The sequence below is a fragment of the Peromyscus maniculatus genome, chromosome 2, assembly GCF_049852395.1.
Source record: "Peromyscus maniculatus bairdii isolate BWxNUB_F1_BW_parent chromosome 2, HU_Pman_BW_mat_3.1, whole genome shotgun sequence".
Taxonomy (NCBI): Eukaryota; Metazoa; Chordata; class Mammalia; order Rodentia; family Cricetidae; genus Peromyscus; species Peromyscus maniculatus.
The window spans coordinates 127,114,738-127,139,081 of NC_134853.1; the positions used below are offsets into that span (position 1 = coordinate 127,114,738).

The 24,344-nt window shown below is 54.0% G+C and overlaps 1 protein-coding gene across 3 annotated transcripts; it reads right to left on the reverse strand.

Annotated features, from left to right (window-relative positions):
* Nucleotides 1-914: 914 nt before the first annotated feature.
* Pcsk9 (proprotein convertase subtilisin/kexin type 9) lies at nucleotides 915-20,796 on the reverse strand. Of its 3 annotated transcripts, none has more exons than XM_006987197.4 (12): nucleotides 20,432-20,796; nucleotides 15,704-15,895; nucleotides 13,479-13,602; nucleotides 11,519-11,652; nucleotides 11,172-11,313; nucleotides 8,164-8,360; nucleotides 7,165-7,348; nucleotides 6,184-6,357; nucleotides 5,817-5,965; nucleotides 5,075-5,252; nucleotides 3,426-3,607; nucleotides 915-2,100 (listed from the first exon to the last, which is right to left on the reverse strand). In XM_006987197.4, the coding sequence occupies exons 1-12, from the start codon at nucleotides 20,633-20,635 to the stop codon at nucleotides 1,885-1,887; spliced, it is 2,076 nt and encodes a 691-aa protein (XP_006987259.1). In that variant the 5' UTR covers nucleotides 20,636-20,796; the 3' UTR covers nucleotides 915-1,884. The 3 variants fall into 3 exon arrangements, with proteins under 3 accessions (XP_006987259.1, XP_042127467.1, XP_042127469.1); XM_042271533.2 differs by having other exon boundaries at nucleotides 13,467-13,602; nucleotides 20,432-20,780; XM_042271535.2 differs by lacking the exon at nucleotides 915-2,100 and adding an exon at nucleotides 3,031-3,238 and having other exon boundaries at nucleotides 13,467-13,602; nucleotides 20,432-20,780.
* Between the last annotated feature and the right edge of the window lie 3,548 nt (nucleotides 20,797-24,344).

A 24,344-nucleotide genomic window follows, 5' to 3' on the forward strand; every position in this document is an offset into this window, starting at 1 on the left:
TGGGGCTATGTTCTCCCCGCCTTCTCTGATCTCTCCTTCCAGGACCTCTGTGCACACCTTGGACAGGGAGAGCAATCCCGAGCTCAGGGCCTGTAGCCTCGGCTTTCAGAAGGAGTCCCAAGCTAAGTTCCTTGCTCTGGTCAGTCATTCCTGGTGGTCTGCATTGTTCACAGGGTCCCATCCCTTTCACTACATCTTCCTCTCCCTGCAGGTATCTGCCAGCCACCTGCGGGGGCCAGTTTCCTTGCGTGGCTGTCTGACCAACCAGCCTGTGGTCCTTTGCCATGGGGGACAGGCAGGTCTCCCCTGGGCTCAGAACGCAGTGCCAGTGGCTCAGTTGCCAAACGCTGCTCCGACATTTGAGCCGTTAGCTCTGTCGACTAGAGTGCTTTCCACGTGTGGCACCAATGTTCAGCAAACAGCTGGGAGAAGGTCTGGGGCAGAGCCATTTGTTATATGGACTATATAGAGGTAGACTTTGCTTCGGACAGTGACACCCAGAGGTCGCACACTGCATGAGTGGAATATTTGCACACTGCACACTGGAAAGAGATCTGGGAGCATGCTTCATTTCAGATCAGGAGCAACTATGGTCTGCTTGCAGAAACACCCACAGACTCATGAGTGAATGAGTCCATGAAGACTACTGAGTCCTGCAGCTGCCACTAGGTAGAGAAGGCTGACAGAGGGGTTGGGGACTGAGTGTGCTGGTAGGCAGGAGCCACGAAGAATCTAGAATGCTTGAAGGGAATGAGGTGCCCCAAGACAGTACCAGGACTCTGAGGAGTCGGGGGGCTATAGGAAGACAGTCACTATGTTCCTAGAATGGGCACAAGGAGAGCATTCCCATTACAGGCCTGTGCACCCCACCATCCAGCAGATAGTTGTGCCTGGTAAGTAGGCAGCCTCTTCAGTGCAGGCAGTCACGTCAGCTGCTTTTATTCTGAAAACTCACTACATAATAAAAACTCTACAAAACCCAGAATAAATATCAAGTTACAAAAGCAGTGCCAATGGGAAAGCTTATATAAAAAGGAGGAAATGCCGAGAGAACAGAGGTGTCTGTTCTTGTCAGCCTGTGTGGCCTGTCGCTCCTCCGTTCTCCACAGTCCGTGCCCGTGAAGCTCGGGGAGCCATGGGGAGGGCCTGCCCTAGGGAGCGATCCAGGAACCGCTGCTGAGGCGTGGACTGGCCTCCGTCTCCTTTCAGAAATAGCGTGCCCAGCCTGGCACTGCCAAGAGGCATGGTGTCAGGGCCAGCCACTCTGGATGTACATCCTGACACCACTGGCTGTGTGATATCACCAGGCACGCCCCTCTCTGGTCCTGTCTTCTTTCTCCATAAAGTGAGGCTGCCGGTCTTCACTGTGCAGGGTAGTAGAGGGGGTGGGGTGAGGTGGAGTCAGCACTGTGTGGCTCCCAGGTGCAGTCAGCTGGGGGCCTCACAACCAGGCAGCCTGAGCAGGGCCGAAGCCTGGGGTGCAATAGATAGAGGGCATCTGGAAGATACGGGCATGGCCTCACAGCTGGATCCACCACCGGCTAGATGTCATCACCCCTAGAGGTGTGCAGAACTGATCCGAATTCAATCAGGGAGCCCAAAATAGTGTCTCCAATGTGAGCAGGCTGTGAGGGGTCCCAGCAGCTTTCAGACTCAGTTCCCCAGTCTGGCACTTGAGCTCTAAGGATCTCCCTCATCACCTTCCTATGGGACAGATACACACCGGAACAGCTGGCGGGGACGACCACCACTTAACCTCTCTGATGGTAGAGTGCTAGGCTTCCCTACACAGACACCAGGAAGGGGTATCCAGGGTGAGACACCAAGTTCTCCCAGGCAGGTATATCTGCACCCAGGCGCAGGCACCATCCCGGCCTGAGACCGTCACTGGTGAGCCCAGGAGGCCTTTGCTGAAGGCCGACTCCGGCAGCAGATGGCAGCAGCTACTGTGGCTTCCTCACCGGCCCTGCCTGCCACGTCGGTGTCACGGCTTCTTGCCACACACATGTTGTCCACGGCGTAGGCCCCCAGAGTGACGGATGCCCCAGAGAGAGCATTGCATCCAGTCAGGGTCCAGCCTGCCTCACAGGCCACGGTGACCTGCCGGCGGAGTCCAGAGAAAGAAAGCTCATGACTGGGACTTGTGACCTGCCTGAGCTCCACTGCCTCTCAGGCCCAGGCAGGGCTGCAATGACCAACACACTCCCCCCAGGTTAGTTGGACTTCTAACTTAGCCTCCTTCCCATCCTCCAAGTCGGCACCTCTCAGCCCTCCATCCCAGCTCCCACTGTCGAGAGGCGCAACAGAAGCCTGAGACCCATTCTTCCGCCTCCTCCACACCCAGACCTGCAGCATCTCCCCCATCTCCCACCCTAGCCTAGGCCCTTACCGCCTAGGTCTGGACCAGAACGTGTTCCCTGCCTCCTCTTCACAGTTCAGCTGTGCGCCTGGTCAAGCCCCAGGTCAGAACACCCTCAACCTCACATGGCACATCACTCAGCAATCCCTAAGGCCTGCTGGCCCTTAAGCCCCACCCTGTGCTTTTCTCCACACTTCTGAGTCCCACCCTGCCGTAGGCCTGGATGATCCTGTCACCCCTCTGCTTCCTCTGCCAGAAACACTGTTCCTGGTGAAGGCCCCATCCCACCCCAAGGCTGTCTCAACCCACCACTCTCCCTGCCCCTTTTTCCTCCACCTTATCCTCTTGGTACTTTGTAGTTTCCTGTGTTTACTGTCCTCTCCCACCAGAATGGACACTCCTGGTGGGCTAAGCAGGAACCTCTCTCTACCCAGTTTCTTCCCCTAGGACCTGGACCAGCAGGGAGCCAGCATCTCTGGGTACCTGCGCTCACTGACAGATAAAGCAGAACTGAGGGTCCCCTTCGTGGAGCAGCGTTGAGCCTCACTCTGACCCCACCCCCTGGAGCTTTGTAAAGGAGGGGCCCTCCTGCCTCAGGCTCCGAAAGGCCAGCTGTCAGGCCTTGGCCCTCTTCCCGGGGCTCTTCCTTCCCTCCCTCAGCCTTCACGTACTCAGCTGTCCCCCCATGACACCTGCATCGCTCTGTCCAGACGCTGAAGAGCCCCTGCGCCAGCTGCCTCCCAGCAGCCTTAATAATGTCGGAGACAGCACTCAGGCACCGTGTTCCTTTCCCACTCGCCATGGCCATGTGTGCTTTCAGAGAGGAGCAGGGTGGACGCCGAGCCTTGCTTATCTGGACAAGAGCAAACGCAGCCCAGCCTGCCATGCGCAAACACACGCACGCACACACACACACACACACACACACACACACACACACACACACGATGAACATACAACAGTAAAAGCTGCCTGGCCCATCCACCCCTACCTTGACACAGAATAGCATGGGGCGCCACCAACACAGGCAGCCACCCCACGGACCCAGGCACCTCCAACCCCTCACCTGCTCTGTAGGGCCTGAGACCCCATGCTCCTTGATTTTGCACTCCAGGCCTGGGGCATGGCAGCAGGAAGCATGGACGCTGGCCTCCCGGTGGCCAACGCACTGGCCAGGCTGATGTCTGGGCCTCAGCAGAGCCGGCTGCTGGACCCCAATGTCTTCCACCTCCCAGTGGAAGCTGCAGCCTACAACAGAGGACGTCCAGCTCAGACACCACAATTCTGGGGGCCTCCTGTCTTTCTGACCCCATCTGGAGGCTGCTTCCGCTCAGAGTAGAACAGACTCTGGTTTGAGCAGCAGGATGCCTGGATTTTCACTTCTGCCGCTGACCATCTGCGTGGTCTTGGCAGAACCATTCCACCTCTTGGAGCCTTACTTTCTTAAGAAAAGCATGGGATGGGGGTCCTCAGCTGAGGTACTCAGAGCCTCTGAGTTCCTTCCCCCTCCTACCACCAAAAGTTAAGGCGTGAGCCCAGGTCTGCCTGGGACACCTAGGGACTCCCTCTGGTCTTGGGAGTAAGGGACACCATCAGCTACAAAACCATAGATAGCGGCCACTCAGCCTCAGTTTCCCTTTAGTACCATTTCGAGCACAAGAGCACAGAGACACTGAAGAGGAACGGAGGCCATATGTGTGAAGTCCCAGCATATGACCTATGCATGGCAAAGACTGCATATTACAGTGTTGGGGACCAGAGTCCTCTGTGTCCTAGCTAGGGGACCTCAGTAGAGCCACCCTACCTGGAGGGACAGCTCCCTTAGCTGGTGAGTGGAGCTCTGCTGGGCTGCAGATAGAGAAGGTCCAAGGCTTTCACTGCTCTGAATATGCCCTGGGGCTTAGCTGTTGACACTCCCAACAGAGCGCAGCACAGAGGTGTGACCAACAGGACCAGGGAACCTTGCCTAGTCCAGTCTGCAGCCACCCACTGGGCTCGCCTGCACCCTGCAGACCCATTCTGTGCCAGAGCCCTGACCACCCCACCCTTCACTCTGGAGCCCTCAGTGGCTCCCCAGCCTGCGGTCCAGTAGAATCTGCCCCTGAGCGAGCCATTCCCAGCGCGTCCCACCCCTTCATGCCCTCTCTAACATCCTCCATCCATGCAGGACTGCTCGTCTCCTGACCTTACAGCCCCCGTCCCCGAATGGCACTCAAGGTCTCCGCCTGCGTTTTCTACTACTTGCCTGGGAATGTTTCTGACAGTGACCATTATGCTCCCTAACCCAGACGCAGGGCAGTGAGATGACAAGGACAGCTAATGCACCTTGTCCCAGGACCAGGCTACCTGCTTGGCATACATACACTCCAGGATGAGGAAACCGAGCACGGGGCTGATAAAGAACTTGATCCCGCTGCCGAGTGCCAGAATTCAAACTGAGGTTGCCCCCTTGGAGACAGGCCTCAGAGCCTTCCCTTGCTTGGCACTAGGCACCCTCAGCCTGTGCCCTACCTCACCCTGCCATTACCACCCCTGAGGAGGCACTGGCCCCATCCCTCTCTTGAGAAGGAAGCCGAGGAGAAAGGATCACACCACATGGAAGGAATGGAGGCCAGCTTGCAGTGGGCCCTGGATCTCGGGTTCTGGAGGACCAGGCTCCGGAGTCAAGCACTTCAGAACAGGGCCTCTTTCTCCCGGCTTGGACTGGACTCCTACCTGTGAGGACGTGGTCCTCCTGGTGGCAGTGGGCACGGGTCTCCAGGCTAGCTCTGGCTGCAGGCGTGGTGTGGATGCTACAGTTGGCATGGGGAAGCAGGCAGCACCTAGCGACAGCGTAGACCCCCTCACCTCCAAATGCATTGAGGGCCTTGCAGACCTGCTGCCCCCCTGTAGCCTGAGGGCCACAGAAAAACAAGAACCAGTAAGAAAAGAATACAAGGCTGGGACAAAGAGGCACAGGCACCCAGCTGGGACCTGTGGAGGCCTCAGCATCATCCTTATCCCCACTGCTCTAGAGACGAGGAGCTCACCCAGGCCCAAGACAAACTTCTATCTCCAGGCAGCTCCGTATAAAATTTCCAGACACAGACTCTGCTTCCAAGTGGAGACATTGGGTGGCTGACATACCAGCTCCAGCCCCGGCCTGGAAAGCATCCCAGGAGCTGTCCCTAGGACCTGGCCCTCCTGGTCAGGTGGTGCCCTCCAACCAAACAGTGTCACACAGCATCTGCATGCCCCTCACCCCAACTCCAGAGACCAACACAGTGAAGTAGCTCTTAAGACGTTCCAGCACAAGGCCCTGCCTGCATGCCCAGTGGGCACTGCCCATCCTGGATGTGGATCTCTGGCCACACCTTTAAGCCTGAAAAATGGGAACTGGAAGACAACTCAGGGGCCAAGCAGCTGCAGCTGCTGAGGGCTGGGGCTGGTGGGGGATAGACACAAACAGCCAGGGTACCTCAATCCGATCACCACGTCGCCTCCCGCTCCTGGAGAAGCTGGAACAGCTCAGCAGCTCCTCTTCTGCGGCACAGCGGGCTGTAGCGGTGGCTGTCCGTGTGGGCCCCGAGGGTGCTGACCACACCGTCCTGCAGAGCAGTTGCCCGCCTGCAACAAGTCCCAGAAGAGTAGGGTCTTGGGATATTAAGGAAAGCCTCGGCTGATGGCAGGAAAGAGCGGCCTTCAAGCTCACTGTTTTCCCGTGGAAATACATCATGGAAATGTCAGCAAGCCGTTCCAGAGCCTCCGCCCTTAAACTATAGCCAAGGAATGAAAACCCTTGAACCAGGAAGGGGACAGTGTGCCCTCCCTGCCACCCTGCTCACCGGCCACATGAGTGCTGGGGGGCAGTGTGGCCACCAGGTTGGGGGTCAGCACCCGCTGGTCTTCAGGGAACCAGGCCATGTTGATGACGTCTTTGGTAGAGAAGTGGATCAGCCTCTGCCGCAGCTCGGCCAAAGTGAGCTCTGGCTCCAGAGTCAGCATCATGGCTACAATGCCTGGGGGTGCAGAATTAGAGAAGGTGGGTGGCCCTTCCCAACCATAGGACTCCTGCCCGGGTGCATATGAAGGAACAAACACATGCATGCACATACATTTCATGCACACGCACGCATACAAAAGCTTGTCTGGAAATTTAGGTACCTGTGACCCCTTTCTCACTTGGTGAAAATCAGGTGAGAAAACGTCCTCTCCTGCCTTTGGGCCTCAGCAACTGCAGATGTTTGCTAGGTGAAGCCATCCACTATATCCCACATCCAACTCCTCCAGGGAAGCTTCCCTGACCGCAAGGCTGAACAGGTACCTCCGTGGGGTTCCCCCTAAGAGAGCCCTGACTACTTTCTATTCCATTTATTTGTACACCTTTCCCTGGTACACCCAGTGTTCTTCAGGACATTGTGATAGTTTGATTCTTAAATGCCCCCCCCCCAAAAAAAACCCTGTATATTGAAGGCTTGGTCACCGGAGGAGACAGAACTTCCAGAAGATGTGGTCCTAATAGAAATAGGTTATTGGGGGTGTGTCGTAGGTCAAAAGACCTCTCTGCTGAGCAGTTTCACTCTGCCACACATTCCCCACCATGGCACACCCTAAAATAAAGGTGCCAAGTGAGTGTGAGCTGAACCTCAAGTCAAAGCGCCTCCTCCTCAGACACTACCACACTGACAGAAAGCTGCTCACCACAGGCACCATCAGGTCACCCTCACATTTGCCCTCAGGCACAGGACCTGTCCCAGAGGGTCAGGGTACAGACCCTGCCGCCTGCCAAAGGGCCATGATGGCAGGAGGGTGGGGTGGAGACTCACCAGCCACGTGGGCAGCAGCCTGTGACGTCCCGCTCTGGGACGTGAAGCAGGTGCTGCAGTCACTGGAGGCACCAATGATGTCCTTCCCAGGAGCAAAGAGGTCCACACAGCGGCCAAAGTTGGTCCCCAAGGTCCCCAGGGTGACTGGCTGGTCCCGGACATTGGTGGCCCCAACTGTGATGACCTGGCAAGGTGAGGAGGTGGGTAGCAGAGAAAGAAGAGGGTCACAGTGGGGGTAGGGAGGTCTCGCCTCTGGAGGAGCTAACGCCAACTCCCACATATGTCCCACTGGAATGCTGTCCCCTATGAGAAATGCAGCTCCTCGGGGGGGGGGGGACGAAACGCTGGCATTTCGCCTTAGCCAGGGCTGCCCACCATGTGCCAGACCCCATTCCTGAGTCCCTGTGGAGCCCATGTTCTCATGAGGAGACTGGGTAGGTAGCGAGGGTTCTTCTGTCAGGCAGGCATGGTACTGTGTAGAAGCCTAGAGCAGGCAAGATGGAGGCGACAGGCGGGGCCTTAGTGATGTTAAATTCAGCAGTTTGGTAAGCTGAGGTGGTGAGGGAGGCAGGCTGGGTTTTGGGAGGCCTTGAACTGAGACAGGTGCCTCCCTCCTCAGCACTCCCAGCATTAATAGTCCACCGCATAACAGATGCTCTGAAGGTGTCCCTCAGATGAGGATGGACCCGCTGGACTGTCAGCTCCTCCAGGAAAGCCCCTCCCAGGATGCACCTGCCACAGCCAATGACATGGCAGATACTCTGATGGTCATGACGTGAGAGCTTTGGTACTGGCAGTAACCCCCAATCTCACTGGGGCCAGTTATGAGTAAAGAGCTGGACAATGAGGAGGGAGGTTAAGGGATTGGACAGGACAGTGGGTTGGCGTGGGGAAGACATGAGTCCCACCAGGGGTCCACTTGGGAGCTCAGCCAGCGAGGGGGCGGGACATCTGCCACCTTCCCTTTGTTCTGAGGCAACGGCACTGACTGGCACCTACCTCTGGTGCAGAGGCTGGGGAGTAGAGGCAGGCATCATCCCGGAAGTTGCCAGCTGCAGCAACCAACACTACCCCAGTCCTTGCCAGGCGCTGGCAGGCAGTGTTGAGGATCCTGCTATACCCACCCGCCAGGGGCAGCAGGACTACTACTGGCCCTGAAGGCTGGACTAGCTGGCTTTTCCAAATAAACTCCAGACCTGCAAAAAAACAAAACAAAACAAAAACAAACAAACAAAAAAAACCCCTAGTTCTTTCCCTCAGAGGCACAGTGTGATGGATCACTTTGTGGTAGTTTGGTGTCCTAATGCTTAACCAATTAGGACAATTAATTAATGCAATACCTTATTGCAGTATTGTTTTTATCTGACTGATATTTAAATCATTTACTCACTTTCTTGGAGTAAAGAGGATGACTTCCACAACATTGGTTGGCCTCACCCAATCTATTGAATGCCTTGAGAGAAAAAGCCTGGGTCCCTGAAGGAGGAATTCTGCCCCTAGACTTCAGTTTAGACCGAAAACTAAAGGAGCTCCGTGTTCCCCAGAACTTCATGCTAAGACGTCATTGCTGAAAACACCACACACTTTGGTTGCAGGATGTGATGGCCATTCTTGGTTGTCAACTACATCTGGAATTAACTAAAACCCGAAAATGGAGGGCATACCTATGCGGGATTGTTGCTGAATTTGAAGTGGCAAGATCTACTTCTAATCCAGATCTTTGAGGTGGGAAGACACACCTTTAATCCAGATCTTTTGAGTTGGAAAAATCCACCTCTAACCTGGGCCACGCCTTCTGCTGGAAGCCTGTGTAAGGCCATTGAAGGAAGTGTCTGCTCTTTGCCTGCTTGCTCTCTCCTCACTAGCAAGTGATTCCTTCACTGCATTAGAGCCTACTTCTTTGGGATTCCAACATCTACTGAAGACCAACTGAGACATCCAGCCTCATGGACCGAGCAACTGCTGGATTCATGGACTTTCCATTCATAGTCACCATTGTTGGTTAGCTGCCCTGTAAGTCATCCTTATAGGTCCTCTATATATGGAAAGAGAGATTCTTTCTATAAGTTAGGTTACTGGAGAGAACCCTATGCACAGGACATAGAGAAATCAGGCTAGAACGGAGTTGGAAGCTTCCTCCCTGCTGCCTCCTCGAACCCTCGCCAGCCCCTAACCTGGACCTGCCTAACCCAGCTGTCCTGTCCTAACAGCTTCATTCCTGTTCAGGCTCCTGTTCTGTCGCACACAGTATGGCCACGCCAACCTCTCAGAACCTTCTAGATCCAGGTGTCCCGGGGGGGGGGGGGGGGTTAGGGCAGTGACTGAGCTGGGAACTGGAGTCCAGGACCATATTCCTAAGGGTTGAGCTGGGAACTGGAGTCCAGGACCATATTCCTAAGGGTTGGCTGGTGAGGCCCCTCGCACCAGGAGGAGGTAAGGGGCAGTGAACTAGACACAGGAGTGTAGGTGACATTTATGATTACAACTGGCTATCAGGTCCTGGCTTGTGTAGAACTGCTTAGACCTGACCCCTTTACCCCCTCAGCTTCATAGAGAGGACCCTGTGGCCAGGGTGGACGTAACAGCTCCCTCATGCTGAGCCCACCCTCCCCGGTAATGTCCTAGGAGCTTTCTATGCACTGGTGGGGGCCTGGAAGAGGGGAACATTCTCCCACAAGAAGCCCTCCAGAGGCCGCAGCCTGGCCTGTGTAAGGACTTCCAGGAAATGAGCAGGCTTTTTCTACTCGGTGGCCTTCAGGGTGGCAAGCTGGACTGGGGTTAGTCAATAAGGGGGTGGGGCCGGCACAAGAGGTCACCGATGGGACAGAGGCTATTGATTTAGATGTGGGTCAATGACTGTGCTCTAAAGTCCCAGGCACGGGGCTGGAAAGATGACTCAGTGATCCAGAGCACGTGATGCTCTCGGAGAGGACCAGGGTTCAGATCCCAGCATCTACATGGTAGCTCACAACCAACTGAACTCCTGTTCCAGAGGATTTGACCCCCTCTTCTGACCTCTGTGGACACCAGGTATGTACCTGACACACACATACATGCAGGCAAAACATTCATGCTCATAAAAATAAATGAATGAATGAATAAATGATGATAGATGGATGGATGGATGGATGGATGGATGGATGGATGGATGGATGGATGGATGGATGGGTGGGTGGGTGGATGGATAGATAAGATGGATAGATAGATAGATAGATAGATAGATAGATAGATAGATAGATAGATAGATAGATAGATAGATAGATAGATAGATAGATGATAGATAACAGCTGAAGTCCCAGGCAGGGCTCATGGACCAAGCTGGCTCCCATATGCTGCCTGAGCCAGCTCAGGGCCAACATCTGACTGGTTGGTGACAGTCAAACCATTAACTAGCTGCTCCTTCCCCAGAGGCTGGTCGGCTTCCACTGTGGGCCCCGGCCAAGTCACCCTCTCTGGCTGGGATTCCTGACTGTGTAACAACCATCTCATGCCAGCTGCAGGGTTGTCTGCCAAGCCTTGCACTCACATGCCCAGCACAGTGAGACGCAGTAAGTCAGTACTCCTCCCTCCCTCCCTCTCCCCTACCTACACACCAAAGTTCTAGCCCTCTGGGTACCCGCTGGAGTGGACTGACAGAGTAACCTGCAGAAGTCTGGAAAGATCTGCTGCAGTCCCTCCACCAAGTGCGTGCCCTGGCTCTGGGGTTAGGCACACAGACGGGGAAAGATGGCTTCTACCGCCTCAGGGCTCCACGAGTCTAATGCGGCATGAGGAACGACAGTCATGTAAAAGGGAACAGTGGGGAGCTGTGGAAGAGCCCAGAGACCCACCTGGCATGAGCCCGGCCCCCTCCCAAGCCTCAGTTTCCCCCCTGCATTCTCCATCTCTGGGACCATGCCAACTCTATCACCCTCAACGGTAGCAGAGACCACCTGACTACGAGACCTTGGTTCCTGCTAAGCTTTGGCCAGCTTCACACAGAGGGTAGAACCCAGAGTGCCACTCACCTACGAGGGTGCTGCTGACTGTGCCCTTCCCTTGACAGTTGAGCACACGCAGACTGCGCAGGCTGGTGCCCTTGGCCACACCAGCATCCCGGCCGCCGACCACGCCTGCCAGGTGGGTGCCATGGCTGTCGCACTTGCTTGCCTGCTCAGTCAACACAGGGATCATGTGAGATGACTTTACTCACCCCGTGATATATCAGTAGATGCCTGGACAGACCGACACCCCACCCCACAAATAGCAGGGGAAGTCAGGCAGTGCTGACGTGATTCTCCGGGGGTGGCACCTCTGCCCACCTCTGCCCACCTCCACCCACCTCTGAGATGAAGTCAGAGAGAGAGACACTCACCTGCCTGTGGAAGCGTGTCCCATCCTCCTCAGGCACGCTGTTGAAGTCAGTGATGGTGACCCTGCCCTCAATTTCCCGATGGTCACTCTGGATGCTGGTGTCTAAGAGATATACCTCCACCTGGCCACTTCCATCTTCCCGTGGCAGCATTCGTGGGAGGGGAGAACAGTCGTGGGGGTAAGGTTATTGTTCATATACTGAGCTGTCCACCACCCTACAGATTAGACAGCTCATGGAATCTCCCCACGCTCTTTGCAAGCTGCATGTTACTGAATCTGTTTTACCACGAGGAGCGAGGCACGGAGAGAGCAGGGAGCGGCCCAGTGCCTGAAGCCGGCAAACGGCAGCCCCGGGAGGTGAGCTGAGCTATCCAGTTCCACGTGAGACAGCAATAGGAACATTCAAAGCATAATGATATAGGATAAAATAAACCCAAGCATTGGCCTCTTCCAGCTCACCGAGACAAGGGCTGAAAAGATAGAAAGAAACTAACAGGGCTGCCTGGTATCCTGGCTGGCACATTCCCGGAGAGGAAACTGAGCCTCTGAGTCCACACATTCACCTGCCAGGGCCAGGGAAGCCCATGGGCTACTTTTCCCTCCACTGAGGCCAGGTGGGAACTCGGCACAGGAAGCTCACCATGAGCCTGATACCTGCACCTTCCATCCCCGAGTGGGTGAGAGTCTCCAAGAAGCAGGCACAAGGCAGGGGTGAGCTCGACGTGAGACACTGGGGGCAGGGAAGGGGTGCCTGCAGGGAGCCTGGGGAGGGTAGCACCTCTCTGGTTCCTATGGAAGGAGAGCTAGGAGAATGGAGGAAAGGAAGGGGGAGCCCAAGGCTGCAGCCACTCTCAGAAATTCTCAGCCTCGAGGACTAGAGAGTTGATGATTCAATGACTGAGAGCGTGTGTTGCTCTCAGAACTAGGTTCTGTTCCCAGCACCCACATGATACCCAACCACCATGTGTGACCCCAGTTCCAGAAGACACAGTGCCTTCTTCTAGCCTCTGTGGACACTGTACATGCGTTCAGATGAAACACTTAAACATATGAAATAAAAATGAATGAATCTTTTTTTAAAAAAAAATTCATCCTGGGGCTGGGGATACGGTTAAGTCTTAGAGTACTTTCCTAGCAGGCCTTAGGCCAACTTCAGTCCCTGGTAGGTATGGTAAGGGGGCAGGGCAAGGTGTCCCAAAGGAAAAGGAACCTTAGCTTGCCACTCCCAGCCTGTGGCCTGGCACAGAGAGCCCTGTGGCTAACCCCAGGGCACACTTTGGCTGGTTGGATGCAGCCTAAGAAGCTCGGACACTCCCAGCTACCAGGTTTCCTCGATCTCACCTAATCCATGCCCCATCTACTTAAGCCATAGATTAACCTTCCTTGCATACTAGAAGCTCCACAGGAGACAGACCCTTCAGACTCCACAGGACCTGATCCTTTCCCAAAGCAGGTACCCTAAAGCCTTTCTCAGCTCGGTATCTCTCACAATCCCACCAGACCCAGGCTACCTTCCTCCATCTCTGAAAGCAAGACCCACTAAGTAGAGGAGACCTAGTGACAGATGGAGGGAGCCTTCAGCAGTCTGGTGGCACTGGAGGTGGGGGGCAAGGGGAGCCAGGAGACTAGATATCTAGATGGGAGCAGCTGAAGTGTGCTGTGTCTGTCCTACTGAGGGGTCTGCCCCAGTCTACAGGGCTGGGTATCCCACAGATAGTGGGTCAGTCAGGTCTAGCCTCTTCCCCGAGAGAGGTGAAGCATGGGGGGCCTATCAAGACTCGGGGGATGAAGCCCACAAGGATGAGAAGCTGGGGGGAGGGTCGTTTAAGGGAAGATTTGCATTCTGCATGGAGCAATGCAGAGAAGACAGAAGAGGTCAGTGCAGACCCTGGAGCCCCAGCAAGTGGGGAGGGGGCTCGGAGCAAAGCAAGTGGGGGCCGGAGGCTTACTGGGGACCTTACTGGAGGAGCTGTATTCCTCTGTCTGGTGCCCTGCTGGGATAATCCGCTCCAGGTTCCACGGGATGCTCTGGGCGAAGACAAAGGAGTCTTCCTCGATGTACTCCACGTGGGGTAACTGCAGGGCCTACAGAAGCCACAGAGCCATAGAACTTAGCTTCAAAAGCCCCTCAGTTAACAACAGCCCACATCAGCCCCACCTGAGCCAACTGCTTGTCCCCGTCTCCAATGAGCACCTACCCACATTGTCCCAAAGCCTCCCTCCTGGGGCCCAGAGTCAGATCAGGGGCCGGTGGCCTCACTCCTCTATGGTTAGGGAACATCGTGCTCTGTAACTACAGCAGCTGAATCCATAGGACTGGCCAGAAGGATCTGGACTCCTCCTCTCACCTGGGAGTCAGGTGGTCAGGAATCTTAGTGCCTAAACGTCACACTCAAATCAGGAAAGCCCTGCTAGTCATTTTGTGTCTGCCTCCATCCCCATCCTTGGCACTAAGCACAGCACCGGACTCCCAGGCAGAGGCCTCCAGTGTGTTCAGCTAACAGGAGGCATCCACATCAGTTTGACGGAGAGGGGGCCTGTACCCTGCTCCTTAACCACGTCCACAGTAGTCCCATCCCCAGGTGCCATTCCTCCAGGCTTCAACATCCTCTCCTCATCCTCCCCTCCTGGAGGCCCAAGACATCTCTGGCGCCTCAGTAACCTACCAGTCAGTTTCATTACTTAACATCTGCTTAAACACTCCACATTCAACTGGGGATGTTGGTACCTGTCTATAACACAAGCATTCCAGAAACAGAGTTGGGGAAATCATGAGTTTGAGGCCAGCTTGAACTACAGAGCATGACACTGTCTCAACCTATCCCTATACAAAATAAAAGAAAGAAAGGAAGGAAGGAAGGAAGGAAGGAAGGAAGAAAATTCCACATTCTCCACCAGTCCTTAAATGACGGCTACCATCACTACATCTGACTCACAGTTAGTCCTGGGAGATAGAGACACCTGCTCTAAGTTAAATAAACTAATGGGACACTGAGCCGACCATGGCACCTTTTGAGATGCCAAGGCTCAACTTCCCAGGCAAATTTCGTGGCCTGTACAAAGCTGGTTGCCCTGATCAGCAGGCGCCTGCCTGGCACCTGGCGTTTCGGGTGTCTTATTCATCCCCCACCGAGCTAAGTGCATGGCACCAGCTAACTGCTCTGGCTTCAGCTGGTCCATCTCCACCTTTGCTGTAACCCTGACGGAAAGGCTGGGTCACCTTCACCTGCGGTCACAGAAGATGCCTGTTGACGTGCACAGCAGACAGACAGAAGGCACTGATTGATGTCCTCCTGCATGCTGGCCCTGTCCACACCCCGTCAAGGCCTCACAGTCATTTAGTCACAAGATGTCAAGTCACTTTAAACCCTGGGGCAGTGGTGATCTGGGTGTGTGCATAGTGCACAGTGGAGGTCTGAGCAAGGCCCTGAGCCCTGGTACCTACGTGTGTGCAGGAGGCTGAAGGCACCCGGTGGGGAAGGGAACTGGCATGCAGATGGGAACCTGGAGTGCCATGATGGAGAGAAGAGCAGGGAGAGCGGGCAATAGCCAGCGCCCCTTTCACCTCCTCCAGCAAAGAAAGGCGCAGCACTCAGGAGTGATGGAGAAGGACTACCCCTGTTCCAGAAGAGAAGAACCTGACACCTCTGACACTCTATAAGAGCTGGGGAGGCAGTAGCACACATCTTTAATCCCAACACTCGGGAGACAGAGGCAGGTAGATCTCTGTGAGTTCGGGGCCAGCCTGGTCTACAGAACAAGTTCCAGGACAGTCAGGGCTACACAGAGAAACCTGGTCTTGAAAAAAAAAACAACACACACACACACACACACACACACACACACACACACACAACAAACAAACAAAAAGAGCCAATGTCCCAGGCCTTGTCCCTGTGGTTCCCAAAGGCAGTGAAAAAAGCAGACAGACATGCCATTGGGTAGGGGCCAAGCTCTCCTGCTAGCTGTCTTGTGATCCTTCTGTCCTCCAATGAATGTAGACATGGCATTGGGACACAGCCAAGGTTACAAGGCAGCTACCAGGGAACCGGGAACCATTGTTGTGACCCAGGAAGAGTTCATAGGTATCACTGGTCCTGACTCAGCAGTGGGCATGCTAAGCTCAGTCTAGACATGGAAATGGAAGGCCGTCCCTCCTGGGAAGCGCCACGCCCAAGAGGCTCACCAGGCTCAGCAGGTCACTGCTCATCTTCACCAAGAAGCCAGGGAAGAGGTCATAGAAGATGTGCAGAACCTTGATGACATAGCCCCGGCGGGCAGCCCTGGTCTGCAGGCGATGGATGGCTTGTTCAATCTGCAGTCGCTGTGTCTTCTCGGTCAGCACCACCACGTAGGTGCCTGGCAGCCTCCAGGCCTCCTGGTCCCCAGGGAGGAAGGGAAGCAGAGAACATGAGAGCTCCAGGAGACCCACAGTGACCCAGCGTAGCATTCATATGACAGACTTCCCCACGCCATCTTTCATGAACTGTGTTCCTGGAGAAGATCATTTAGTTCTCTGGGAGCAATGTCTCTGCCTGCCCAAGGAATGCGTCAGGAAAGATCTTTCATCTCTCCTCCTTAGCAATGTAGCTTAGGGCACATCTGGTGAGAGCAATAATTAATATGTATATTTCCCATGGTTTCTCTGTCCCTGCTTTGAACTCTGAACTATCCAAGTAAACACCCCACAGAATACTGATAAAAGGCTCTTGTGGAGCCTTGAGGCCCCTGGTTCTATTGACTCTTGAGTTGCACTAATCACCGGCAGGATGAAAGAGGTGGCACCCAAACAGGGACCTGACCAAAACATAGGGAATCTAATGAGAGGTATATGGCTTTGGAAAGCACCCTAGAATCTCACTCCAGGACACCAGGATAATCATGGGGCAAACCAAAAGCAAAAGAGATGTGCTTATTGTACATGATGCTAAAAGCATGAGGAAGGAAAAAAAAAAACAGATTTCTATGACCTGTCAGAATATATGGACACATACTGTTACTGGCTGCCACCCTAGGGTCCATTGCACATAAAGCAATGGAAAAAGATGTTTTGTGTTATTTTAAACAAGCTCATGGGCAGGGAGAGGTGACCCCATTAAATGTCTAGCCCCTTTTAATCTGATCACCTTAGTAATTCAGCCTTTGTAAACTACTCCCGTCCTATCAGCACAAGGAGAAACCACCAGACAGACAGCCCCTTCAGACAGAAGGGGGGCTGAGGGCTTCAGCCCCTCCCCCCCTCACTCCCAGTCTTCCGATTCAGACGACAGAATGTTCTCTGCTAGCCCTTCCTCTGCTTCCCATGAGTTGGTGCTTTTGCATTATCCTGAGAGGTCCGGTTAGCTTAAAAGGAAGGATGCCGAGGCATCCCTAACCTTGCCTTCGTGGTCCCAGTGCATTTCCAACCCCTTGGGGGAAGAGTGAATGATGTTTTTCCTCAGTGGGGGATATGTGCAAAGTATGAGCCTATTCCTTTCCCTATAGGACACTTGAGGGGCTTAAATGTGCCAAGTCCTCCATGCAGAGATGACCGGCCACACTAGTGGAAGCCCATGAACTGTGGACTGGTGGCTGTGGAGCCCCCATGGGACTGGACTAGGCCCTCTGGATACAGAAGACACTTGTTTGGCTCGAACTGTTTGGGGGGCACCCAGGCAGGGGAATCGGGATCTGTCCCTGGTACATGGGCAGGCTTCTGGGAATCTGGTATGTGGTATGACGCCTTGCACAGCCTTGGTGCAGTGGGAAGGGGCTTGGAACTGCCTAGGCTCAGTGTGCCGGGCTCTGCTGACTCCCCATGGGAGACCTTGATTTGAGGGATGTGGGGATGCGGGGTGGCTTGGGAGAGAGGGCTAGGGGTGGGAGGAGGGAGGAGGGGGGATCTGTGGGTGGTATGTGGAGTGAGTAGAAAATTTCTTAATAAAGAAAAATGAAACAAACAAATAAATAACTGTGCCAAGTCCTGATCTGAAGCTACATCTCCATATGCTTTGGAATTGCTGAGAGGAATAGCTGAAACAGAGCACCTTGTACCCCATGACTGGGACACGCTGGCCAGGGCTTGCTTAAAACCTGCTAACTCCCTTCAATTCAGGACTGGTGGCATAAAAAGACTGTTAATCAAACAGCATAAAATCAAAATGCTAATTCTTCTATGGTGATCGTCACGGGACAGGTGTCTTACGGGGTGAGGACAAAGGACAGGGTTTGAGAGACAAATACATTATGATGATCAGACGGTGAATCATCAGAGACATAAAGATTTCCATGCCTGAAAGGATGTTTACATGACATCCTTGAATGCAAACCCCCCATTGCTAAGGAAGCATCTTCCCCAGGCTGTTCCTGTGGTGGCATTCCTCCCCGGGGAGTAAACAGTGCTCTATAGGAACGGAGTTCACACAACAGGAAAGTGTGGGAAGTCAACTGTGTGCATGCTACATCCCAGTCCTGCCCGCACAGCAGGACTGAAGCCAAGGAAACAGAACAGACACACTGCAAAGAGAAGGGATCAAATGGTGGCGAAAACACAAATCCCCCAGCTAAGCAACCATTTGTGTTACTGTGGTGTACAGGTTTTCACACTTGGCAGTCAGCAGGGAGGGAAGGCATGGGCCACACGTGGCAGCCTCCACACCACACCCAGCCCTCTAGGTAATCCACCAAGGCCTGGCCACTCAGCTGACTCGACCCAAAGGCCTCTTGTGCCAGAGGCCTTCCTAGCCACACCTCCGTGTTCAGTGGCCCATCCAAGGTAACTCACTTTTCTCCTACCCAGCTCTGACTCCCCTCCAGCAGCAGCCCAAAGGAGAAAAGCCAGAGGCTTCAGACCTTAATCCCACCTCCAGCATTTGCTAGGCCACCTCCAGTACTATTTCCCAGTCTTTTGGCCACTAGCAAATCACTCGGCCTCTTCAAACCCCAGATATCTCTTGTGTTACAGAGTCCATAACACACCCAGGATACACCTACAAAGGTGTTCCAAAGAGATGAGTGTGCTCAACACCTAACTGCTTGGCCAATGGGGGCAGAAGAGATGACCAGCAAAGTGAGCAAAATAACACCTCCAGACAGAGAGAAGGGTCAAGGGTGAAGCTATGAGGAAGAGGCCCATGCTGGAGAACCTTCCACAGATCCACTCCACCCAGTGGCTGAAGCCCAATCTCCATGCTCCTCCCTGGCCTCTGCTTCCACCACCACCCCCCCCCCCCCCCCCCCCCGTGCCTTCACCGCCTACATCACCGCACATGCGCCTTTGACTCTAGCCAGAGAAGGCCAGTCCTCGGGGTCACTGGGGTTTTAGAAAGGCAGCAATGGGAGTTGGGAAGTGAACTCAGGGGTGAGAGCAGCAAATGTCTGGATAGCCACATCCACACCGACGGAGTGATCGGAGATTATCAACAACCTTGAGTCCGATCAGGTCCAGCTTTACCGTCAGGTAAACCATAAAGAGTCTTTGGGGTTCAGAACATCTCAGATCTCAGAAGGCAGTGTAGGGGCTGCAGACACGCGGGCCTTATTCCTCCTCTGCCTCCCCCAGCTCTGTACCTCCATTCATGCCACTTCCTCTCTAGCAGAAAATTCTCACGCCACCTTCATTCATTTCTCGAGCTCCTAGTTAGACTTCAAAGCTCCATCTAGAATGCCTGCTGCCCAGTGAAAAGCTACACAATTGGAAGGGTCCTCTGCAACGGAATGAGAGTTTTCCTGGAAGCCAGGGGTACACCAAAGATCGGATTACAATTCCTTGCCAAAATTATTTTCATTCTAAATTTTATTCCCACAAAACATTCATTGAATGAATGAATAAGTAACCCTTCGGCCATTCCTGACCCCCTCAGACACACATTCACTTCTTCTCACTTGCCTCTCAAAATAGGGGACTCAGGGTTTCCTGTGATCGTTGTTTTGGGGACAATGATGATTAGAACTGTCTTATTTGTCTGTGGCAGGGCCTTGCTATGTGTAGCTCAGGCTGGCCTTGCATTCACAATCCTTCTGCTTCAGCCTCCTGAGAGCCAAGATTACCGGCATGCTTGCCTCTAAAATGTCCTTTATCACCCTGGCCCATGACTCCATGTCCCTGTAGGTACAGAGCTCAGGGAACGTCGTAAGGAGTGTTTCGAGTTAGGAACCTGACATCCGCCCACCAGCACGCTGGCTGGCTGGGCCCCGAGAGCTCTAGGAAGCCCCTTCTCCCTTCTGCCCCAGTAGCAGCGGCCAGGTGGTCACACTGCAGCTGTCTATAGTCCCACAAGTGGTCTCTTCCCTGGTTACATCCGGAGATCACCTAGGTAGTCACCTAAGGACCGTCACTTCCCTTTTAACGAAAGCTCCAGACAAAGGAACTGGACATCCAGAGCCAGGTGGGTGACTCCAACCTCCAACCCCAAGTCCATTTCCGAGCCGGGCAAAGTGGAACCCTGGGAAGATTAACTTAGAGAAAATTGCTCCACCTCAGGCAGGAGCTTCCTGTGGCCGCGAGCCAGGGACAGCTATGCCCAGGAAGCTGACCCCACCCACTCACTCACCCCAAGTCATTCAGCTCTTTCACCCTTTCCGTAGTACACGGCCCACAGAGCCCCCAACAGACACCCAGGATGACTGTCGGCACTCAGTTGAGAAAGATGTGCCCCTAGAGCTCTCAGCCCCGCCATGGTCTCCGACCACCTTACTTCGAAGGACACCCTCTCTGCACCAGTAGCTCGCTCTCCACCCCACACCTTGAAAAGTAAGCTTTTAGCACCCCCACCACGCGGCTACAAGGTGCAGCTAGCTGCATGCTGGATCTTGCCTCTCACACCCCGGGACTGCACTTTGAGACCGCCAGACGACTGGATGAGCAGAGAAGACCCTCGGAGAACACCACCCCAACCCCGAAGTGACACTTTTGCCTGGCACCCCTTGCCCGCACCTTAGAGCAACGACGGAAGGTGGCGGTGGCCATGTGCGGGACCTCATCGGCCAGACCATCCTCCTGGGACCGGAGGGCTAGCATCAGCTCCTCGTAGTCAGCATCCTCGTCCTGGGCACCGGCGCCCACCGGGTGCAGTAACAGCAACAGCAGCAGCAGTGGCGACAGCGGCCACCGCAGCCGCACAAAGCAGCGGGCGCCCATCGGGGAGAGGAGAGGCGGACGCGGCGGTGGGAAGGACGTGGATGTGCAGGACTCGTAGCACCGGGCTCGGGGGCTGCGGGCTGTGATGTCCCCGAGGCGCCAAACACCGACTCAGCCCTCCAGTCCCAGACCGCCGTGCGTGCGTGCGTCCACGTGGGGCCGAAAGCCTTCTAGGGTGTGGGTGCTGGACGCCTGGGGGCTGGGAGATCACGCCACCCCAAGCCCCATCGGAAGATCCTCTCGGATTAAACATTAACGGGGCCTGGGTACTAAAGGATCAGGTTTCGGCCTCGCCCTCCCCAGACAGCGTCAAATGACGTCCAGAGGAGAATGAAACCCCAAATCCTAATTGGGCTGCAAGCCGGGCCTGCCACATTCCCCCCCCCCCCCCCCCCCCCCCGCCTCTCATCTTCAGCCCTGGTGCCAAGTCAGAGCCATGCTGAGCCCACCTCTTCAGTGTTTCCGGGGTCTGCCAGCCACCCCCTTACTTCTCCCTCCAACAATATTAACTAACTTCCCCTGGACCCTCCTCCTTCCTGTGACCCACGACCTTAGTCCATGTCGGATACAGACTCCTCACCGCCCACAGACTTCTCCCTACAGCCTGGATCCCCTCCCTGGCCGGCACCCCTCTGCTCCCATAGTCCACCTGGAGAAACTGCTTTCTTTGGGTTCCAGCTACACTCACCTCCAGGGACAAAGACTCCACATTTAAATCCTCAAAGATGCCAAACTCCACTGTAAGCACAAGGCGGGGGGGATCCAAAGGTTCAGTCTGTGTCTGTTTGGGGATTTTGTTTTGTTTGTTTGTTTTTGTCGTGTTTTTCGTTTTTTTATACGTTGTAGCCAAGAACTCAATGGAGCAAGCTTTCCGTGCACGTGCACGCTAACCATGCGCCGGGCAGGAGAGTGAAGGGGAGCCCTGTGGCTCTGGTGTCAGAGCAGGTGGTACAGAGGGAAGGCACAGTGCCAGCCTCTCCTCGGAAGCAGGACTCCAAGCTGCTTCGGGATCGCAGTCTGCAGCTGCTCAGCCGTGAATCCAGGTCCTGCAGTCTGAGGCAGCCGTCCATTCCACCTTTGTCTTGACCTCACACCACAGAATCCTCTGGAGTCGGCTAAGGGAAGGCCGTGAGGCCAGGTTGATGTCATCCCTGTGTTCTGTTTCTTTATCCCCCACCAAATAGCCCAGCATTGCAGGAAAATGAGTTCGTTCACATTTACTCAGAGAGGCTGGAGACTCCGCCTTGCTCTGATGAACCAGACTTCGGCCAGCGTTCCCCCCAAGGCTACCTGCAGCAAGTCCCCCAGCTAGTCTTTCTCATGCTCCCTCTGAGGCTTCTTACCCTGAAACTGTACACAGAACCTCTCAATGTCGGGCTAAGACGGTCGATTCAGTATGGTGTGTGTGTGTGTGTGTGTGTGTGTGTGTGTGCTCCCGAACAGCCTGTGTCGGGGGAGGGGGACGGGGTGGGGGGAGGAAAGGGGAAGGTGTGTAGGTACCCTGGGCTCTTTGACAGATGGAATCAGAGGAGCAGTCACGTCTCATCCCACACCCTTCACTGCATTCTCCCAGGGTGGGGGTAGGGGAGGTGGGAAGGATACCTAGTACCTAGCAGGGTGCCTGCCACTTGGCTGGGTTTTCATCCCTCATTAACTATCCCCCTACCATAAGTTGCCCCAAGCAACGCTTCCCCCTTTTCAGATCTATCCCCTAGCCCCACCCCCCAAACGTACACTGGGAAGTTCTTCCTCTCACTCCTGAAACCATAGCCGTAGGTTCGAGAATGTCCACTCAAAAGATGCGCCCAGCCTTGACCCTGCTTAGGGGGCTGCTTTGATAAACAAAAGGAGGGGCCTAGGCAAACGCCAGAGGCTGGGCAAAGACACACGAGGAGGCCCCCCAAACCGGGAGGGACTAGGCGGGGTTCTCCCCATAGTACAACTCCACTCCCCCTTGACGGAGACTTCTGGCCTCCAGAACCTCAAAGTAACAAGTTTCTGTTGCTTGAAACCACCATTTGTGCTGGCTGGCAGCTGTAGAAAACGAAGATGCCCACTTCGGCTGTCTTCTCAGAGATGCCGTGTTTTTACAGGAACGCTTTCAAATGGAAGGTTCAACATTTAGCTTTTCATTTCTGTTGGTGAAGTGGTGAGGAGATGCCTTAATGTTTTTTTGTTTTGTTTTGTTTTGTTTTGTTTTGTTTTGTTTTGTTTTTGATGCTGGAGGCTCTAGTGTCCTATCCTATCCTATGTATTAGTTACCTTTTCCCGTTTGCCGTGAAAAATACTTGTGAGAAGCAATTTAAGGAAGGGGTTTGTTTTGGCTAACAGTTTGCCAGCACAGGTCATCGTTGTGCAGAAGTGTAGCTGCAGAATCACATGATCACATGATCACGATGCTTCCACAGTCAGGAAGCGGAGAGAGATGAGAGCTGCTGCTGTTTCTTATTCAGCCCAGGGGCCATCTCTCTTCAACTACTCAGTCTAGACAACCTCCCACAAACATCCCCAGAGCCCTGACTCTTACGTGATCCAGAGCCTGTCAAAGGAGACTATATTAAGCATTAGATGCAGAGCACCACAGTTCCCTCCACCCGAACCCTGAGGCATCTCAAATCACAGAGCGTTGGACTGCTTCTCTTCCGCTGCAGGTCCTCCAACCTCTGCAGGCTGGAACCCAAGCCGGGACCTTAAACACTCCAGGGCACCAACAAGGATTGCTAGATTGTTGTCCCAAATACCTGGGCTCCACCTTGAGCCAAAGTCTTTAAAGTCACATACCAACTCCATCCTTGCACCTCCTGCTGCAGGCGTCATAAAGGCAGCTTGTCAGAAATACAGACAGACACATCCATATATTCCTACAATGTCAGAACTTACTAACAGGCAACAAATTCACATGCTATGTCAATTTTCTTGGTTGTAATTCACCAAGTGATCCTGATTTCACTCCCTAGTGGTCACCGGCCATCACAGATTCCTTTACTCCAATCTTTAAAAAAAAAAAAAAAAAAAAAAAAAAAAAAAAAAAAAAAAAAAAAATTAAGGCATCTCCTCACCACTGCACCAATAGATATAAAAAAGTTAAAAGTTACCAACTCTGAGGTCACGTGTTACACTTCGCATAGTTTATATTCACAACAAAGTTGAGCCAAATCCTACCCAGTTCTTCATGCACTCGTGGTCCTCACTGATGCACAGCCTCCCCTTCTGTCAGCATCTCCCATCACAGTGATGCATCGGATGGGCCTCTGCTGACTCAGTCGGCGAGGAAAGGGTTAGAGGCTGCCCAGGAGGTAGATGAAGAGAACTGGAAAGTCTCCATAGGGGACCAGACTGCAGGGCAGAGCAAAGCTGAAGCCTGGGGACAGAGGCGCAGGTCCTTTTGTCCTGGACAAGAGGAGATAGGTTGGTGTGTCTGACACATCTCAGTCTTGGGGTGCTACTTTTATAGTCTCAGATGAGGAGAGTATGGTTGGTGTGCTCAGTAAATTCACAGGCTTGCTTTGTTTGGTGTCTTTTGCTGCCCATGTGTCCATGTGCTCCTGATATACTTTGGTATTGCAGATAATCCACAGATTATTGATAAAGGAATTATTTATTAAGAAATTATATTGAGGAGAACAACTCACTAAACAGGATAAGGCAGATCCGTCACAGAGTCCTGGAAGGCTGATGGCTGGTCCCGTGATGCTTCTGCTGTCTGAAT

Excerpts from the sequence above, each read along its gene's own strand:
- Pcsk9 (XM_042271533.2), bottom strand. The coding sequence starts at position 20,635 with ATGGGCGCCCGCTGCTTTGTGCGGCTGCGGTGGCCGCTGTCGCCACTG. Across the intron at positions 8,361-11,171 it reads AGTCAGCAGCACCCTCGTAG|GTCTGGAGTTTATTTGGAAA; the intron begins GTGAGTGGCACT and ends GTTTTTTTGCAG. Across the intron at positions 7,349-8,163 it reads CCCCAGCCTCTGCACCAGAG|GTCATCACAGTTGGGGCCAC; the intron begins GTAGGTGCCAGT and ends TCACCTTGCCAG.